This window comes from Convolutriloba macropyga, chromosome 9 (genome assembly GCF_964194025.1).
Source record: "Convolutriloba macropyga chromosome 9, txConMacr16.3, whole genome shotgun sequence".
Lineage (NCBI taxonomy): Eukaryota > Metazoa > Xenacoelomorpha > Acoela > Convolutidae > Convolutriloba > Convolutriloba macropyga.
This window is the reverse complement of record NC_134476.1, coordinates 11,549,098-11,570,390: the sequence shown is the minus strand read 5'-3', so window position 1 is coordinate 11,570,390 and position 21,293 is coordinate 11,549,098. Positions and strand designations below refer to the sequence as shown.

At 38.7% G+C, this 21,293-nt stretch overlaps 1 protein-coding gene across 5 annotated transcripts in view; it reads right to left on the bottom strand.

Annotated features, from left to right (window-relative positions):
* Window positions 1-21,293, bottom strand: part of LOC142345599 (uncharacterized) — a 306,540-nt gene that overhangs the window by 70,652 nt on the left and 214,595 nt on the right. For all 5 annotated transcript variants that reach the window (XM_075397728.1, XM_075397730.1, XM_075397731.1 and 2 more), the window contains 4 exons: window positions 18,816-19,085; window positions 17,223-17,333; window positions 11,661-11,804; window positions 2,726-2,854 (listed from right to left, as the gene is read on the bottom strand). In XM_075397728.1, coding sequence (XP_075253843.1) covers window positions 2,726-2,854; window positions 11,661-11,804; window positions 17,223-17,333; window positions 18,816-19,085 — 654 coding nt within the window. The remainder of the gene's footprint in view (window positions 1-2,725; window positions 2,855-11,660; window positions 11,805-17,222; window positions 17,334-18,815; window positions 19,086-21,293) is intronic.

The window sequence follows — 21,293 nt, the reverse complement described above, 5'->3', positions numbered from 1 at the left end:
TTAAGTAAGCAGAATAGTAGTGCTGCAGTTTTGAATTAAGAATGAGTAAACCAACTGTCTAGTAATCTTAAAGCTTCACAATTATTGATACGCCCAGTAGTAATTAGACACCGCTAAAAGACCACTTGAGGGATTGTAGCGCTCTAGCAATAACACACTTCAAATGATTGGAACTCAACGTTGGGTAAGTGCTATCGGAGTTTAAAAACAGAAGAAAAGCAAAGACAAAAAATAAATTTGGAGATCATTTAGAGCACTTGAGTGGCGTCTGCTGACAAAAAATGGATACCAGTGGTCTTTCTGTTAAAAGCACCTCAAGAGTTGGGTCGGTTTAACTATTGGTGGCAGATATAACATAGATTTGCTCTGAGTAACACTAACGCACTTTCTCAGCGGAACTACTTTTAAGGAACGATCCGAAATTTGACAACCACAACAATGGCTTTTGAAAAGTACAACAAAAGTACAGGTTCTAAAAAACTGCTATGTGTGAAGTTCGTAATAAAATAATGTTCACTTTGCCGCCATTTTTAGATATAATAACACCCCTGACAAGATAGTTGCCCTCCTGGTTGGTATGTGTGTCTCCTGTTTTGTTGGCACTACATACTGTTAGCTCGGCTTAGTGAAAAAGTGGCTCACTTTAAGCCAAGCGCCGCAGGTTTGAACTTTGAGTGAGTTAGCAATCGTTATTTTACCAATTATCTTTTAGAGCTGAAAAAAATAGAGTTTCGTATACCTGCAACTTTTGACAATTCTGATTTTTTTTTAAAAAAAAATTGGTGTCCATAACTGTTGATCCCCGTCAGTTTTGTCAGTTTTGTAGAGCCAGCATCTCGAGACCAAATGTGAAGTACGGGTTTTTTCACCTTAGGTAACCTTAATCTACGATAAAAAAACTGTTGGTGATAGCATTACATGGAGGTTATGTATTAACACTTGTGATGGGAAAACTGATAATTTTGAAGTGAAACCCGAAACCTCTCATTTTTAATTTTCCCAAATAAACTTCATTATAGTCCCTAAAAGGCCCCGAAGCCATACATGATTAGGCTGGAAACAATCTGTACCTCCAATATCGCCCTATGTAAACAGAAACACCGGAAATGTATTTAGTATAGTGTATCGATGACTCGGAAAAATCAATTTGAACATCTTGACTGACATTTGATCAAAAACCTAATGGCAATTACCAAAACAAGGTTTTAAGTCATTTCTATAAGAACTTAGGCAAACTAAAAATAGCAGGTGTTGAGAAAGCTGAAGTACTTGTGCAGCAAGGTCGGTTGTTTTGTTTGCACTTAGCTTGGTTGTTTTATTCGCACATACTGTTAGCTCGGCTTAGTGAAAAAACGGCTCACTTTAAGCGAAGAGCCGCGGGTTTTAACTTTGAGTGAGTTAGCAAACGTTATTTTGCCGAACGATTGAGCCCGAGGCTTAGACTTATTGTTGATGTAGACTGTGGTTCATCAGTTCAATAGTAGTTGAAAGACAATTCCAGCTGTACTAAGTAAACCTAAATACTGGCGGCAGTTAAGATAACTTGAAAGCCAATTTGAGAAAAACTTATTCATTTTTCCGTGCCTCTGGGTGCTTGAATTCTATGTTTCCTTAGTTTTTTGAACATGATAGAGTATGCCATAGAATGATGATTGAAAAGTCGTAATTGTGAGATCTAGGCGTTTTTACTTCCGTGATCGACTGTACATTAAAATTCAGAATATCACAATCTATAACAAAAACCATTTCCTTATATTAATTTCTAGGAAACTTTACAAAATAAAGTTAATAAAGTAAAAGTTTAATCTTTTCATTTGTTGCAACATTTAAAAGATTACCCGCCAGATTGTCTTTTTTTAGAAACTGCATCAAAAACAGAGTCTGAAGGTGCGTCAAAATGTATAATTCATTATATTTCATGCAGAATAATGTAATATATGGCGGTAGATTTTCAAGTAAAAATTATCTAAATCATTTTAATAACTGCATTAGCACTGAGTCATGTTCAATGCGCAGTTATATGAATTTAAACAGATAAAGCAACCCTTGTTTGAAACCCTAAAAATATTGCTAATATCGGCAGTAAAAGCATATGTTTTGATCGTGTTAAATAGAATTCATGTAATCGGTTCATTTGAAACTGGTAATTATCATCTTCCCAAATAGATTTGTTACACTACCGACCAAAAAATAAATTACATTTGTAAATTAAGAAGCAAAAAACGTTTGTCTTAAACTGTGTAAACAAGAAAGCAAATTAAACTTTTTCAATCCATAAACAAGCTTAGATGTTTCTCAATCTAAATAAAGTTCGAGAACGATTTTCAATTCATAGTTTGTTTACAATACTAAACATGCACACAAAATCAAATATGGACTTTTGTCACGAAGAAATTCTCGAAAGACTAAGAACGACCGTAACATTGCGTCATATGTTGGGAAGACTTTAAGGTTAATTTGTAAGAATTTAGATTTCATATCTCAATTATGAAGGCTTACATTTTCAAGGTAACCTAAGAGAGTATGCACTGGCACTCTTGCGAAATTCAATCAACCTAACTCCGGGAAATTCATCGCTTATGCTCATATGTATGTATGCATTTATATATAATTTTATACCTTATTTTTTCAAATCTCGTAACATCTTGCAAGGTTAACAAAATACTAGAAATAATTTGTTAGATATTTCGAGGTCAGCCCGCATTCTCAACTAGAGTAGTCTCACCTGTTGGGTCTCGAGCAGAGATTGAAGAATTGATGAAATTGTAGGTTCCGGTAACTGCGATGCCAGTGATTCTGAATGAGGTCGTGTTCGTCTGGTCTTGCGTTGTGGCGCTACCAACCGACTCCGGAGCTGAAATTATAAAAGTTTTCATAAAATTTTATTAATAGTGTAACGGCTGCTCTCCTATCAAAGTCAAGGAAAACTTTACACCGCCCAGTTCGTTTCAGCGGTTTCAAATCTGTCCGGATATTGTGTTTTTGCAGTTAACTTTTGTGAACTGTATTATCCGCTATACTGTAGAATACCGTTGCATTACTTGTTGCTCAATTACTTCTGCTAAATAATCGCTCATTTTTGCTGAATAACAAACTTGTTTCTCTCAGAATAACAATATAATTCAAATTGAAACAAGCAAATTTTTTGTTGAGTTTTTCGTTAAAAACTCAAGTTATAATTCGAAATTGCAAAATCCCCTATGTCCAGATCTAGGTAAAATCACTAATATGATCTACAGAAACAAGACACGATAACAAGTAATCTACCGCTCAAAAAAGTGTGCTTCAATACGCACTGTATGTCAGTTTAATAAGACAAAATTCACAAGTTTCTTCTGATTTTTGGTAGTTTTTCAAGCTCCTTTTATGCTGCTAGTCACGTGGATTTACATGTCAAATTCAACTGTTGATTGGTTGTAGATAATGATGTCGACAGAATGTGAACACTTTTCCATAACGTCACTTTTTCAGTGTAAATTTGATGTCATGGGAAATTTATTAACCATGTAGAAGTTTTGTCGAATATTCTGTATCAATAACAGGTTGATTCGCAATCCAATCGCAAAGAATCTGATGCAATACTGCTAAGTCGTAGTATTGTTTTGCTGGTTGTTGAGGTAGTTCGAGTTAGAGTTATAGTTTGACTTCATGAATGACGATTGTGTACTAATAATAGTTGCTAAATATAAATGTTGAACAAAATGAACAAATCCGTTTGGCTTCGATAAAATGTAGCATTAAATTTCGCTTGTCACGCTATTCTAGCTTTACGGCTTGAAATGGCCTTGAAGCGCTATTCAATTTGATTTCTGAGTTGTTAAGCTCAGCCGCAATATCGCCGGCCCTGTTTTCCATCGCGAAAACATCTTTTCCAGGTAGTACTGGGGCGAGCTTCACTACTGGTCTCTTGTACACACCGTCGTTCGTTCGAACTATCGCCGATCGAATCACACCGTCAGACCCATCGATGGTCTCCGCAACTCGACCTAGATTGTAATATCCACGCTTATCGCTGTCTTCGATCAACCAAACGAGATCGCCTTCTTTAAGGGTTTCGTTCGACGTAGATCGCCATTTTTGCCGATTATTCAGAGTTGGCAGATATTCTTTACGAAATCTGTCCCATATGAGATTTGCATATGCTTGAGTTTGTCGAAAGAGCTTTCGATGATCAACAAATTCTTCCGCGCATGGTAGGTAGGGTAAGCAAACGTTCTTGTTGCCAAGCAAGAAGTGATTGGGGGTCAATGCTTCTAAGTCATTAACATCCGAACTGACTGGAGTCAAAGGTCTCGCGTTCAACGTCTGCTCAACAATACACATCGTTGTTGAAAGAACGTCCTCGGTGACTGATCTGTTCCCCAACACTGCATACATTGCTTTCTTGCAACTTCTCACCAACCGTTCCCATACTCCTCCAAAGTGAGGTGCTGCGGGTGGGTTAAACTTCCATCTGATCCCTCGTTGAATTAGATGTTCTTCGATCCCTTCTTTGTTCCATGCTGCAACATACTCCGCAAACTCTCTTTCAGCTCCAACGAAGTTTGTCCCGTTGTCGCTGATGATCGTATTCGGTTTGCCTCTTCGAGCAATAAATCTCATTATTGCGTTGAGACAACTATCTGTGTCCAACTTGGGTACCACTTCTATATGCACCGCTCTCATAGTCAGACATGTGAAGAGACAACACCATCGCTTTTCATTTCTTCGCCCGATCTTCACAATAAAAGGACCAAAGTAGTCAACTCCAACATTGGCAAAGGCTGTTGAAGCATCTAACCGCTCTTCGGGTAGGCCTGCCATTACTGGTGCTATCGTTCGCGCTCTGCCCTTTCTGCAGGTAACGCACTTGTTCTTGATTGATCTTAAGGCGTTTCGTATGCCTAGTATCCACATCTTCTGCTGAACAATGTTTCTTACATGCTCAGTGCCCTCATGTTGATTGTCCTTGTGCTCGTTTCGCAAGAATAATTCAACCGCATGATGTTTCCAATGTAGCAAAATTGGATGCTTTGCATTGAAGTCCAATTGGCTCTTGCCTATTCTGCCTTTGGCTCGAATAAGTCCTTCTTCATCTAGGAAGGGGGAGAATTGTAGAATTTTGCTGACTTTTGGAATTTCCTTTTCAGCTTTGAGAGATTTCATCTCTTCACCAAACTGTTCTTGTTGTAGAAGATTGAAGATTGTTGCTTTTGCTTTTGCTCTTTCTTCGATGCTAACTATGAGTGTTGCTGGTCTGTGTTTGTTCAATGCTCGCTGCACGTATGCCACTGTATTTACTAGTCTGTTGAAGTTACTGAATCGTTCCCACTGGATAACAGCTTTCTTCTCTTCGGTCCGCGTTGCAAAGACCGATGCAGGTAAATTCTCTTCATCTGAGGCGAAGACTAGGTTCACTTGCTCTGGCCATTCACTTTCTGGTCGCTTCAACCAGGCCGGCCCAGTGAGCCACTCACTTCTCTTGAGTTCTTCAATGTTGATTGCTCTCGTGCCAATGTCCGGTGGGTTGTTGATACCGCTCACATGTTTCCACTGTGAAACATCAGTTGTATCTAGTATCTCAGCTACTCGATTGGCCACAAACACTTGTTGTTTGCGATGGGAACTGTGTATCCACTGTAATACCGTAGTTGAGTCTGACCAAAAACTGCAACTATTTATCCTCATTTCATGTTCCTTGACTATCTGTTCTTTCAACCTCACTGCCATGATTGCCGCTTGCAACTCCAATCGTGGTATTGAAAGATGCCTCATCGGTGCCACTCTGCATTTTCCAATGACAAATGCTAAGTCAGCTGAGTATTCTTTTGGTTGTGAACGTAGATAGGCCACTGCACACATCGTGTCTTCAGATGCGTCAGCAAACACATGAAGCTCAGTTTTATCCCTCTCTCTGTTGAAGTATCTTCTATCGATGCTTGTTTCAGCCACTATTGGAAGTTGTTCTTTCCATCTCAGGAATTCCTCTTCTTCACTAGGCTCCACTTCGTTGTCCCAATGTTGTCCATTCTTAGTCCAGATGCCTTTCAGAAGTCGTCTCATATGAACACTGAACGGAGCAAACAATCCGATCGGGTCGAATACTGAATATACCAGTGACAGAATCTTCCTCTGGGTTATAGGTGCTTCAACTTCCTTGTTTGTACCTCTGCATACTTGAAGATTGTCATCAGTAACGGTCCATTGTAGTCCTAGCACTGACGATCCCTCCGTATTGGGTTCCACTTCGACTTGCTTTGTGTTGCTGATTGACTTCAAGTCTTCTGGGATTGCTTTGGTAACTGCATCGTTGTTGCTTATCCACTTCTTCAATTCAAATCCATGTCGTGAGAGAAGAGGTTGTAGTCGATTGAAGACTTCAATTGCTTCTTCCGGGGTTTCTACTGATTTGATGAAATCGTCCATGTAGAAGTCGTTTTGTATTGCCTTTGCTGCAATCGGATACTCTTTTTCGTTGTCCAGTCCCACTCGCTTGAGAGCATAGTTCGCGCAAGTTGGAGAACTCTTAGCTCCAAATACGTGACGCTGATATTCGTATATCTGAACAGGTTCGTTAGTTCTTGGACGCCATAAAAACCTCAAGCAACTTCTATCCCGTTCAGGAACTTGCACTTGTAGAAACATCGATTCGATGTCGGCTGTTAGGGCTATTGGTCCTTCACGGAATCTGAATATTGTTCCAATCAACCCATGTAGCAGATCAGGTCCTGCTAGTAGCTTATCATTCAGGCATATGTCTTTGTACTTTGATGCGGCATTGCAAACACGTCTTACTTTGCCAGGCTTGTTCGGGTTTAGCACTGGATGGTGGGGCAAATACCATTCTTTCCCGAAGGTGCCTTTCACTTCGGACTCGTCCAATATCTTTACAAATCTTTTTTCTACATCTGTATCTATTGACTGTTGATACAAATTCTTCAGGTTTGGGTCCCTTTGGAATCTTCGCTCCAGTGAGTAAAGCTGACCCAAGGCTGAGCTGTAGTTGTTCGGTAGGTTTGGCTCTGGTTCACTCCACAGCATTCCCACTTCGTACCGCTCGCCTGTGAACTTTGTCGTACTCTCTAGCATCTTTTGTGCCTGCAGTTCCCTTTTTGACTGACTGACGACGTTGATTTTGGAAGCATAGGTTTCTATGTCCCACCAGGTTTGGATATTCTCAGCCACTTTCACATCTTCAGTGAAGGCGAAATGACAAACATTTTGTCTTCTTTTGCCCGTCATGGGTCCACTGACTACCCATCCTAGCTCTGTTAGAACGGCGAAAGGTTCACTTCGTGTTCCTATCTTGTAGTCCAATGGCCGTTGTAGCTCATAAGCATCTTGACCAAGGATGATGCCAACTTCCATCAAGTTGAAGCTTTTGTTGGGTAAAACACTCAAGTGGTTGAAGCTTTGCTTCAGCTTGCTGTAGTTGTAGTTTGTGTTTCCCAAGGAGATTGACGGGTGTGCAAACGCTTCGATTGAATGCACCTTTGAATGTACTCCCTTTAGTTTTAGAGGAACCTTTTCTGTCTTCAGATCCTTCGTTCCGTGTATGCCAGCTATGTTGAGCGTCACATCGGTGCCTTGGGCCCGTAACTTTTCTTGCACACTTTGATCGATGAATGAAACCGTTGATCCACTATCGAGGAAAGCATATGTGTTCAGCCTGTTGCCACCGCTCTGTATTGAGACAGGAACTATCTGAAGAAAGCTAGTAACTTCGTTACTCTGGTTGCGTGATTTCCCTCGTCCATTTGGTTTTCTGAGTGCAGCAATCGGTTGTGCTTCTTGATGCATCCATTGATGCCGCACGCATTGACTTTACAATCTTTGATTGCATGCCCTTTGCCTAGACATCCGTAACATAAGCGTTGCTTCCTCACTGCTGCGTACCGATCATTCACACTCATGTTCCTGAATAGTGGACAGTTCCATATTTTATGAGTGCCATCAGCTAGCGGACAGTGATCACTTTGCATTTGCTTCGTTTCTTTCACGTTGGAACTTGCACTGAAGTTCGACGTTTTCGAGAACCGTTTGTCTCTATTTGTGCTTCTTCGGTCTTCTTCTCTTTGCTCTCCCTTGAAAGCTGAAAACCCTTCGTGCACGAAAGCTATCCTTGATAGCCATTTGTCAAACATAATCAGATCAGGCCAATCTTCATCTTTCTCATCAACATAGAACCACCACTTCTCTTTGAGAACTTGGGGTAGCTTATCTACTGCCATATACAGTGTCGAGCTTGATTGCAGATCACCAATCTGCTTGTACTCTTTGAGCACATTCACAAAGTTCGAAACAATAACTGAGAAACTGATCAGACCTGTTGAGTCGTGTGGTTTCACCTGACTTGCTTTGCGAAGACTCTCCATTTGTGCATCAATGATCACATGAGGCCTTCCAAATTTCCTCTCCAGAATGCTCCATGCAGCACCATAGAACTGTCCAGAATAGCCCATTCCAGAGATTGCTGACCTTGCCTTGCCTGTCAGTAGAGTCTTCAGGTGGCTCATCTTCTCTGAGTCTGGTATTGGTCGTTGATCCACTGTAGCGGTGAACATACTAGACCACTCTGGCCATTCGAGAGGGTTTCCAGCAAAGCTGTTCAACTTCAGCTTTGGTAGGCTACTACTACCTGCGTACCCACTGTTGTATCGTAGTAAACCAGCTCTGGGGGATACGTATCGGTCTTCAACACTTGAGGATCGGTCTCGTGAACTGCGATATCGTGAGAAGTGACTTTGCCTGTTCACTTCAGGGGTTACTTCGAAGCGAGCTGTTGATCGATCTGGTGTTAGAAGGTTGTCGATTCTGCTGGCCCAGTCTGAGACATCTCTCTTCTTTGGGGTCCAGTTGAAGGGTGATTTGTCTCGAGCACTGGTTGATTGGGAACGAGCATCATCGCTTTCTAATGCCGTTCTCTCCACTTTGCGCTCCAGCTCACGCTCTTCCTCCAGCAGTTGATGCTTGGTTTCCAGTTCTTTCATTTGCATTTCCAGCTCTAGCCTCCTCCGCTCGAACCGTGCCTGTTCCAGTCGCATCTTCGTTTCGAACTCGATATCAAACTTCTTCATCCTTTCCTCGCGCCTTTGCTTTGCTGAAGATGTTTCCGAAACATTCTCCGTCTCTTGGCCGCTTACTGTTGCTCCATTTTGCACTGTTTGAGCAACTGGGTTGTCTGTTTGGTAGTTGTTGCTCTCGCTGTCGTTCACTGCTTGGGTTGCGTCGCTTTGCTCTGCATTCATTTCTGGTTGCGTGCCTTTGCTTATATATGCAAGCCAATGATAGTCCAAACTTGCTTTGCACTTCCTTGCTTCTTTCAGATGCTCTTCAACGAAATTAGCTTGATAGGGCACAAGCTTGTTTCGACGCTGCAGTTGCTTGGGTATTTCTTCCTCTAGAAGGTGAACAGTCTGTTGGTAGAGGACCTTTAGTTTGTTGGGTCGATCTGAATCTTCAATTATTTTGTAGCCAATCCCTGTTTTGGTGTGGACTTCTTCCCGTAAATCTTGGAGCTTCTTGTCGTACCTTTGAGCTGTTGATTGAAGCTCCTCTCTGCTGATTGTGTTTGTTTTGCCTGATTGCCTTTTGCTTTGCTTGCTGCTTTTAAGCGAGGTTAGTTCTTCAACGTAATTTGTGAAGTGCACTCGCAACTTTCGCTCTGCCTCACTGGCGTTGCGCTGTTGATTTGTTTGATTTTCTTTGGGGGGTGCCTTTGGCACTCTCTTCATCAGATGGGACAGCAGTTTGCCTTCCACTGTCCGGGTCGGCGGACCAAATGTAACGGCTGCTCTCCTATCAAAGTCAAGGAAAACTTTACACCGCCCAGTTCGTTTCAGCGGTTTCAAATCTGTCCGGATATTGTGTTTTTGCAGTTAACTTTTGTGAACTGTATTATCCGCTATACTGTAGAATACCGTTGCATTACTTGTTGCTCAATTACTTCTGCTAAATAATCGCTCATTTTTGCTGAATAACAAACTTGTTTCTCTCAGAATAACAATATAATTCAAATTGAAACAAGCAAATTTTTTGTTGAGTTTTTCGTTAAAAACTCAAGTTATAATTCGAAATTGCAAAATCCCCTATGTCCAGATCTAGGTAAAATCACTAATATGATCTACAGAAACAAGACACGATAACAAGTAATCTACCGCTCAAAAAAGTGTGCTTCAATACGCACTGTATGTCAGTTTAATAAGACAAAATTCACAAGTTTCTTCTGATTTTTGGTAGTTTTTCAAGCTCCTTTTATGCTGCTAGTCACGTGGATTTACATGTCAAATTCAACTGTTGATTGGTTGTAGATAATGATGTCGACAGAATGCGAACACTTTTCCATAACGTCACTTTTTCAGTGTAAATTTGATGTCATGGGAAATTTATTAACCATGTAGAAGTTTTGTCGAATATTCTGTATCAATAACAGGTTGATTCGCAATCCAATCGCAAAGAATCTGATGCAATACTGCTAAGTCGTAGTATTGTTTTGCTGGTTGTTGAGGTAGTTCGAGTTAGAGTTATAGTTTGACTTCATGAATGACGATTGTGTACTAATAATAGTTGCTAAATATAAATGTTGAACAAAATGAACAAATCCGTTTGGCTTCGATAAAATGTAGCATTAAATTTCGCTTGTCACGCTATTCTAGCTTTACGGCTTGAAATGGCCTTGAAGCGCTATTCAATTTGATTTCTGAGTTGTTAAGCTCAGACGCAATAAATAGAGAAAGTGATTAAATTATTGTCGCGTTTTAAATTCCCATGGTTGAAAACTGACTGTTATCTTCATTATGATCTTCCAGGATTCGTTGACGACTCTTGCAAGATAACACAAAAACATATAATTTAAAAAACTTAACACTCCTTCATTTTAAAATTACATTCTTTCAACGCTGATTAAGCGAAGAAATAGGGGGTGTATTGTTTTTACTTTTACACTCTTTTCCCCGTTTTTTTTCGAGAAACTCCTCGGCACATGTGCCTTGCAGAATAGTCGGAGGGAGGGGGGGGGGGGTTCACAAAATCGATTCACCAGATTTGCTCCTAAGCAAGTCAACTTCGAACGAAAATCAGTTTCACTGCGGCCTGGGTGAATAAATTAATACACATTTTGGAGACGACAATTTTAACAAATTCTAACAACAGCAAAAAAAGTAAAACAAACCATTACATCTATTATTGTATGTCAATTTACGAAAATATCAAATTTTAGATGCCTCAGTCTGGGTCTCGAGTAATGAAAAGGCCATACTTCCTACACTAGGATGCTACAGTGTGAATTTATAGCCAATATTCCATCCAGCCATCACCACGTTAGACATTTAACTTTTTTTAAAAAAACTTAAATTAAAAAATGCCTCTCACCAACACTGATTGATTATTGGCTGGTCCAGATACATAGCCAGAAGTCGATTTTCGTCATTTAAGAACGTATATAATTTGCGCCTTTTAACCAATATTACGTGACTCTGAAGAAGTGCCTGGCAACCATGAAAAAATATCGGATAATTCAAAATCTTGCAAGAAACTTGCAAGCAGAATGGAAGTATTATGCATTTTCCAGCAAATTTGCTCGCAAGATTCATGCAAGATTTTGAATTCTTTGATCACTAGGTAACCTATACATCTCAGTTGATCAATGTATCAATTCTCGGAGTTTAGACGATAGCTTTTACCTGTGAATATTCCATTTATGGCAGAGCTGTTGCTGTAGATTGAATGTTCGATGGCATAGAGAGTGTATTCATATTCGGTGCATGCACTCAGTCCCGTCACTTCGTGCGATGTTTCTGTCACCGTTGAGTTCGTGCAGTGGGAACCTGCGAAAGAAACGCGAGATCATTCTAGTCTTTGAGCCCTCTGTACCCCCCCCCCCCCACGCATCACCTTCGGTTAAAAACTGCGATCTTATTATGTAGAAACTTACTGAGGTAATATAGTCAACGCGGTGTCAGGACACAATACCCAATGCCAATATACCCAATGCGACAAAATACCAAAAATAAACCCTTTATTTTATCCTAACGTCATAATTTTTAGTTAGTGCTTTTGGCCATACCTATCGGGCCATGGCCATGCCTCAGCGGCCCGTGGGACTTGATATGAAACTATCTCAACCAAACATGGGATTAAACTATCAGCTTGATTGTGAGAAAACTTCCTTGTAAAAATGAGTGTTAATTTGTAATATGATTATTGAATAAAAAGATCAAAGGGAAAAAATTTGGAATTTTGGCATTTGGTACAAATTATAGCCAAATTACAAATTATAGCCAAACTCCGGAAAAAAGCTAACAGGGGAACATAGAATAAAAGGAGAACATTTATGTACTATTGTTTTTTATGATGATACATAATATAACAGAGACGGACTTATAACTTATAAGTTATCTATAAACTTGAGATCAAAATTGCTATTTTTTACAGTAACAAAAACTTAAAAGTATAAGTTATTAAAAGGAAGCCAATATTTATGCTGTTCATATACTTTCAAAGAAATTGAAAATAGATTAATGTTAAATCATATAATTGTTAAAATTAAGTTTCTCTTTTGAAGAGAAATTAGACTTCATTTTTTTGAGACACTACTGCTTTTTTGTTTGTGCTGAGAAAACTTGCACAAAGTAAATTGGATCACATTACTGGACCTAAAATGTTTTTATTGTTGTGCTCTATAAAAAATAACTAGTCTTTCTTGAAAAAAAGTTAGAACAACTGTGGTCATTATAGTCTAAGATACCGGCAAAACAAGTAAAATGTCCAATTAAGTTGCACATCGCTGCGTGATCAATAACACATAGGTTAACAGGCACTAGGAAAAAGAACAGACGTGCATAATTGCAGAATTTTTGCAATTGGCGAATCGGCATTGAGACAATTTGCATTTTTGATTCCGATTATTGGTCGTTAGCTCTTTATTTCGTTAACAATATTTCACTACGTTTTAAGACAGGGTGTAGACGACAATAACATAAACATTGCAGTATGTCGAAACGGATTGACTTTTTGGGTAAATTAGACCAATTTTGGTTGTGATATGTTCATATCAAGACCAACGAGAATTCGAGGCATGGTCATCACTCACGATGCATGGCCCAACGCTAGAAAGCAGTACAAATGAATTTACATGTTGTTGATTTAGGCCAACGAACCGATTTCTTCCACAAAACTTCAATTTTTATTTTCTACATTAATACACGTCTGTTTTAAAACTTGTCAAGAATTTAACACACGCAAACAATTCTACAACCAAAATTGGGACGCATTTAGGCACAATGTGAACATTTGTTGTCCCTGGCCTAAACCTTGTTTTAGCGTCCCATGCAAAAAATGTCAAACAATTAAAGCATGTATTTATTTTGTGGTAGCGCTTTGAAATTATTCCTTTTACTTTCAAATTTTTTGGTTCGATTGTTCTTGGATTTTTGGTTGAGGTAGTTTTGTAAGTCTTCGAATTTAGTTCTAATTTAGTTCGTGACTCTGCTCTGCTCTCTTGGCGTGTAAAAACCATTACCACTTGGTCCCTTTATCTTTAAATTCAAACCAAGATTCTGAGTCCGATTAGTTATGCGATTATTTTCATATCAGTAGGTATTTACTGGTTCGCCTATTTTTCCGAGTTTGAAAATTTCCAAAATCTGATGCTTTCTGTTAAAGACCCCCCCCCCCCATCCTACTCATTTTTGCACTACCCGCAATTTTGCACTCCCGTGTTTCAGCATACTGAAATAAACTGGTTACGTCTCAACATATAAAGGTGTCAAAATAAAATTTCATGCCCGGTTCGTCAAATGTGATATGAATCTATCACAACTTAACTTAAGATCAGTCCACCCCCCCCCCCCCCAAAAAAAAACCTATTTTCCTCTTTGAGCTTAAAGCCCTTTCTGGCCAAATTCACGTTTACACCGTATCCTAGTTTAGAACATGGAGAATTTGTCGAGCAACCAGCCAATAAAAAAACAGTAAATATTTTTTCAAATGTTTTCTCTCTCTCTCTCTCTCTCTCTTCAGTCAAGCAAAAGAAACCACAACAGTTTGGTAACTACAAAAAAGAATCTCTAGCAAGCTGCTGGGCTTGTTTGTCGAGAGAACTTGCAGAAACTCTGAACGTGACTGCTGCAAAAAGTCTGACAAACTGCTGGCCTTTTATTTGTTATTTTTTTACTTGATGTATTGAAAATTTCACAAAAATAAACATAATCGACTTACGTCAAGCGAATTGTTCTCAAATGACCAGCGAGCGGTTGGTTTCGTCAGTAGCTAGCCATAGCTTTAGATTAATTAAAGGGGCATAAGGTGAGCGCAGCGGGGTGCACCGTAGCGGAGGTGCAAAAGTTGATTGGGGGACTGATATTGGGTCTGTTAATCGCTTACTTGAAGACCAATAGGCTGAACGGCTCTAGAGAACTTAATGCAAACTGGGTGCTGCGAAAAATTGCATAAAAGACACAAACAGGACTAAAATATTTGCTTAAAACTGCTTTTGAGAGCAATTAACCACGATTTCTTAAAGAGTGCCTCTTAAGTCATTTATAATAAGAAACATTTCTATAATAACTCAATGTTAATGAGGATTAGAGATGATGACGTTACGCCACATAACAGCAGCTGAAGTGCGGCATCAATAAGAAGAGAGCGAAAGAGAGAGAGAATGGGTCTGTTAATCGCTTACTTGAAGACCAATGGGCTGAACGGCTCTAGAGAACTTAATGCAAACTGGGTGCTACGAAAAATTGCATAAGACACAAACAGGACTAAAATATTTGCTAAAAACTGCTTTTGAGAGCAATTAACCACGATTTCTTAAAGAGTGCCTCTTAAGTCATTTATAATGAAAAACATTTCTACAATAACTCAATGTTAATGAGGATTAGAGATGATGACGTTACGCCACATAGCAGCAGCTGAAATGCGGCATCAATAAGAAGAGAGCGAAAGAGAGAGAGAGAGATAGAGATAAAACGTGAGCCAGAAAGAGAAGGAAAAAACCCTAAATGACAAGGAGAGAAAGAGAGATGGAACATTTTGCATGATGGGATTCAACTCTGCAACTTCTATTTTTCTAGCCTTATTAGTAATTACATCATATAGAAAAAAAACTGAAAAAGGAAAAACTAAAAAAATTTCAAATTTGCAGTAAAAATATCCAGGCCATTTTTGATCTCAAACAATCTGTCATAAAACCCATCTGCAAGACTTAAAAAGTTTCGTGGGCCAGTGATGGTCGTTAAACTCACAGGACAAAAAATAGAAATTTTAAAAAAAAAATTCAACAAATTCCTGCTAAAATTCAAAAAACTAAAATATCTTAAGAACCCTCTCATTGTTTCAAGAGACTCTACTGTATCCCTGTTTCAAGCCTAAAACAGTTTCACTGCAAATAAAGATCCATAACTTAGAAAATAAAAAAAATTTCTGAAAGTTTGAGAAAAACTTCAAATTTTGTCCAAAATTTACTGAAACTGGAGTCATAAAAATATTTATCATCATCCCATTAACTCTCGAAACTATGCAGCAACTCATTATCAAACCTTGGAGGTGGTCCCAGGCCCCTGGTGCCGGAAAAAATTCAAAAACATGAAAAGTGCGAAATATTTTAAAAAACTGCTTAAATTCGTGATATTAAAATCTTTGAAAACATTCCATTACATCTATGAACTGTGTAAAAAAACATCTATATTATAAAAATCTAGAGGAAGTCCGTGGCTCTTGAGGCTAGAGAAACCTAAAAAATTTCAATAATTTTTTTAAAAAATTAAAAAAATTTCAAGTTTTATAAAAATAAAATGCTGAAATTTGAAACTCATTCCATGATCAACAGAAGTTTTGCAGTAACTTATTATCAAGCCCTAACGGAGGTATTCTGGCACTTGAGGCTCAGAAAACCTGAATAATGACAATAAATGTCGAAATTGAAAAAAATGGCAAAAATTGTCAAAAAAACTGCTAAAATTCGTGATGCTAAAATATTGCAAGACATTCCATTACATCTAGAAATTATAAAGTTTATAAAGTAACCTATTTTCAATCCCTAGAGGGGTTCCTTGGCTCTTGAGAATGAAAAAACGTAAAAGGAAACAAGAAAAAAATATTGAAGAAAAACTTGAAAAAAAGTTTTATCTAAAAATTGCTAAACTTTGTGACATTAGAAAGTTGAAAAACTATTCCATGGCCAATAAAAACTATTATAAATAACCTATAAATAATTTGTTGAGCAATCAGCCAATTAGTAAACAGTAAACATTTTCTCAACTGTTGCTGACCAGCAAAAAATTTCTCTATTTTGTTATGTCTGCCACTTTCACCAGCGCCAATATATACCAACTCTATATATATATTGCTTCCAGTATTTCGCAGAACTTCGAACACACTGAAGAAATCAAATAATGATTTTTGTCACAAAAAGAACGTAAAAACTCTCGAAGGACCAACAAAAACTTTAACATAGCATCATAAGTTGCGGAGCCTTAAGGTATCATGTAACTTATAATGTAAGCATGGATGAAACTTTGTTTCATCCAGGTTTTGAAGTTTTTGTTCACTAGAATTAGGCTAATCAAGTTAATTTTCTGGGAAACTATTTTAATGTGCTTTGGTTTTTTTTCAGTCATTCAGGTAGTAATGAAAAATAAGCAGAGTTGGTATTAGGAAAAAACTAAATTGCGGGGGGGGGGGGGGCGAGGGGGACAAAAGTATAAAAGTATCAGCTATATATGGCTGGGGGCTTGTTTTTGATGCAGGATCTCAAAAATTCTAAAGGCCTTTTTAGCTGTAACTTTTTGCTATTCTCCTTTACCATATTTCATTTGGCTTTTATTTGTTAATTAGTGTCAGGGTCAGTGTAGTACGTTAAAACCATGTATTGATTAAAAGTAGCCAATTAAAAGTAGCCAAAAATATGACTTGAAACACTATAATACTCGCTATGTATTGAAACCCATGAAACATCGAACCGGATATAATAGTCTGTTTGTGTTTCCAAGATTCTTCCAAGAGTTACATCAAAACATTAGCTGATATGGCTGTTTATCAGCTAATGTTCGACCGTTACTCTTGCAAGAATCTTGGAAACACATAAACCGAGTACATCCGATTCGATGTTTCATGGTTTGCAAGCATATCGCGTTCTGTTACAAAAAAGAACAGAATCATAGCTGTTGAGCTAAAAAGCAAAAATGGCAGAGATTAGAAGAGAGCGGACTTTTTCAAGAGTCTGTCCTTGTATTTTTCCTTACCTGCCTCCCCAATGCAGAGTTGGTACGAAGTGGGATCTGGAGTGAGGTCAAAGGTAAAGGTCAAAGTGCTCTTTGTAGCTGCTATGTCGGTCACAGGTGGCACAGGGGGTCCTACAGAGGTCAAAAGGTCACAGCAATCTCATAAAAACGACAAACACCAACTGAGTAATTAACTTAAGAGACGGACTGGACCACACACAAATAATAATTTAGATGGTTCGGCCAATCAAATTTAAGCATTAGGCTGTGATTCTGTTTTTCTCATTCGTCTCTGCGCCCGCACGACCCAATTTCCAGCTGTTGAGTTGGAGGTGCTAGGACAACAGATCGAAAGACAACAGATCGAAAGCAAAAAATGGGACAATAGATCGAAAATTAAATTATTCAACTTGCGTATTGGCCAATCAGATTTGAGCGCTCATATATTATACAGCATATAACATGTTCTGTTGGGTGACCGCCGTATTGGCCGACAGGGCGTTTAGCCGACAACCAAAAAATGAGAAATTTAGCCGACAATTTAAGTAAAATGAGCAATAAAACTTATTCTGAAGCTGTGATTGGCCAATTTAAAACACAATTTCGTAAGCGGACAAATATACCGCAGTTTTTTCATCAACTAGCGTAACGAGGGTATTTAACCGCATCTGGCCATGCCTCGCGGGCCATGGCCATGCCTCAGCGGCCCGTGGGACTTGATATGAATCTATCACAACCGAACTACTGACTTATGGACCAATGAGACTTTTCTGACCAATTATGATAAAACTGTCGGCTAAATTTCCCATTTTTTCCTTGTCGGCTAAACGCCCTGTCGGCCAATTTTCCTAGCACCGTTCTGTTGTGATATTTTGTTCGGTTGTGATTGATTCATATCAAGTCCCACGGGCCGCTAAGGCATGGCCATGGCTCGCGAAGCATGGCCAGATGCGGTTAAATACCCTCGTTACGCTAGTTGATGAAAAAACTGCGGTATATTTGTCCGCTTACGAAATTGTGTTTTAAATTGGCCAATCACAGCTTCAGAATAAGTTTTATTGCTCATTTTACTTAAATTGTCGGCTAAATTTCTCATTTTTTGGTTGTCGGCTAAACGCCCTGTCGGCCAATACGGCGGTCACCCAACAGATCTCCGATAGGCGATGCTGCCGAAAACCGAAAAATGGAAAATTAGGCGACAATTTACGTACAATTTGATTTGTCAAAATAAAATGATTACTTAAGCGGCGAAATATACGCTAGCTTGTATCAATTAATATCTAAACGAGATTAGACAGATTTAAAATAAGTAAAAACATTGTTTATTTCCAAATTCGAATGTTAACTTTGAAAAAACATCTTAAATGCTGTCAACTAAATAACGAAAAGAGCGAGCGGATTTAGCTGACAACCAAAATCGAGAGTTTATAAGCAAACAACACGACAGCACGCCAACTTAATGGTTGAACTTATTTCTGATTTTGGCCAATCAGATTAGCCAACCAATAAGAATTAAGCTAAATTTCTCATAAATTTCCTTGTCGTTAAACGAGCTAGTTTCCCTGTCGGCTAAACGAGCTGTCGGCAAATTGGTGATCGCCAATTAAAACTTACTCGGGCATAAAGTGAAGTTCTTGACATCCCCTTTTATGACCGATTGAGCAGTATCAGTGCAGTTCAACTCTGCGTAGAATGAGAAAACTTTGCAGATCCTGGCGGTCAGGGTTCGAGTCCCTTCCGTGCCCGACACTTTGACCTTGTTTGTCCCGTCAGTGTCTGAGACGTAGTACTGCGAGGCTGCGGGGGTGTTTTCAGTGAACGAGAATGTACCCTCGGTTTCTAATGTTTTTGAAATGTCTTGGGTTGGGGTTGGCGTGGTTGGGGCTAAAATTGAAGAACAAAAATTAGATGACTAGATTTTGCTGATATAGGGTCAACAATTGCCCACCTCGTAGAAGGCGGTGGGGGGGGGGGGGGGGGGGAGATATCATAGGCAGATACAATAAAACTTTGTTCACGGAAGACCTTCCTTTTTTCCAATGATCAAAATTTGAAAAAAACTAATGGTTCTAATGATAACAATGTCTCAAAGAACAAATGAGTTTATAAAGTTATTAAGTAATTAATCTGGCGTTTTTTGAAATAAAAAATTTCATATTTCATTATTTCCTGAAACAGAAAAAATATCGTTTTTCGAAGTTTCTAAACACAGAACGAGCTATCCTATAATTGCTTTTACTTCATCTCCACGAAACTATTGACACAAAAAGAACCGTTAAAGTTTGTTTGTTCGAAAACCATCCCCAAAACTTCATCAATGAACAAATGGATTTTTTCCACTGCTTTTTTACAGCAGCACCCACTAGTCAAACTTTTTAACGTTCTTAGTTGTTTTTCAAACATGCCTCATTTTTAAGACACTATTTCATTATACATCCTTCTTTTTTATACGCAAAACGCAAACAAAAAAAACTAACATATCAAAACGCAAATAAAAATGTCTTAAAAGAAGACCTGTTTTCAAGATAACTAAAAATATGAAAAACAAATATTGAATCAAGGATGCTGTGAACACGGCAATGGATGAAAAATTAACAATATTAAAAATACTTTAATCTCAAAAATGTTATCTCAAAGTAGCCAGCGAAGCATTGATTTCTTAACGTGCTTAAATGTCAAAACAATTTTTGCAAAATGCTCTGTTTAAAAGTTCCTGATATGAAAGTCTGCCCATGACAGATTTTTTTTTATTGAATCTATTTATAGCTCAGCATCCAGTGCAAACTAAACTATAGGGAGCCTGAAAATTGAACGATGCGACAAATATACTTGTATGTAGGCTTGTTGGAAAGATCGTGATTAGGACAATCTATTTAGGATTATTACACAGAAGCTCAAATTATTCGCATTTGTTCGCAAATTATAAGAAAAAACTCAATCCAATTCGTCAGAAATTTGTGCCCGCATCACATTCTTCGTCCTTATTTGAACTCTCCCATTTAGAAAGTGGTACATCAGCAAGCACAGAATGAAAAAACACATCAGGAAAAGGCGAAAAAGGCTCCAAAACGGAAAAGCAAATAGAATATGGCGGCTACAGGCGGTATAAAAACGGATGATATCCGTAAACGGGATACCAAAGTGGCCCTGGCGGTGGAAAAAATGCTCGCTAGGGAGCAAGCCAAGACCGAAAAAAACTAAATTATTTTTGTATCTATCTGTATTACGTAAAGTGAAATTTATTACCCGATCGTTGATTTCAATTCGCATCGATATATAAGGAGGCAGTGTCGTACACCCTCTAGCACTTGGAATTTCAGGAATATTCTCCCATTTGGCCTTACTTTATATGTTCCAGGTAGTTTTAGGTAAAAAGATTGTTCCCCACTCAGGATCATAGTAAACATAAATGTTTAAACAACAATGGCGAGCAATTAGTCGTAAGTCTGTAGTGTTAACGTACTCCATATCCTTGATTTTTCTGGTCAGGGGGGTTTCCCAGAACATTTAAAAAAGTGTTTGTTTGATCCATTCCGTAAAGTAACAAAAAATTGCTCTATTTCTCCAGCCTGGGTGCGATCTCCAGTGATAATGGTTTATAGACAAGAGACCACGCAATTAAATTTGTGGTGGTCTGCATCAAACGTAACGGGATCACACCGTGCAGTATCGAACTCACGACAACTAAAAACCCAAGATTATAAGTTTAATTTAGTCAGAGTGAATTTGGGATTGGGATAATAATGCATACCTTTAGATAGCTCGTGCCAATCACGCTGCTCTTTTTCTAGGCCAAGCTTCCTGCACACCCGATTCAGTTCCGCTTCGGTTATAAACTGCATATGACAACGGGTACGGCGAAATAGTGTTTCACTGTCACAATCGAGCTTATATTTTACTATTTTTCGGCACCATACCCGTAGGTGTCTAACACTAAAAGTTTGTAGTGTCATAGATTCCAGATTGTTTTCTGTTAGCTTAGTCCTGGCGTGACCTCGGTGTAAAACCGTGAGCCCTGAACCAACTTGCAATAAAACCCCTTTCGAAAGATAATTTTCACTCCGACGACGTAGAGTTTTCTTGTAAATCCGC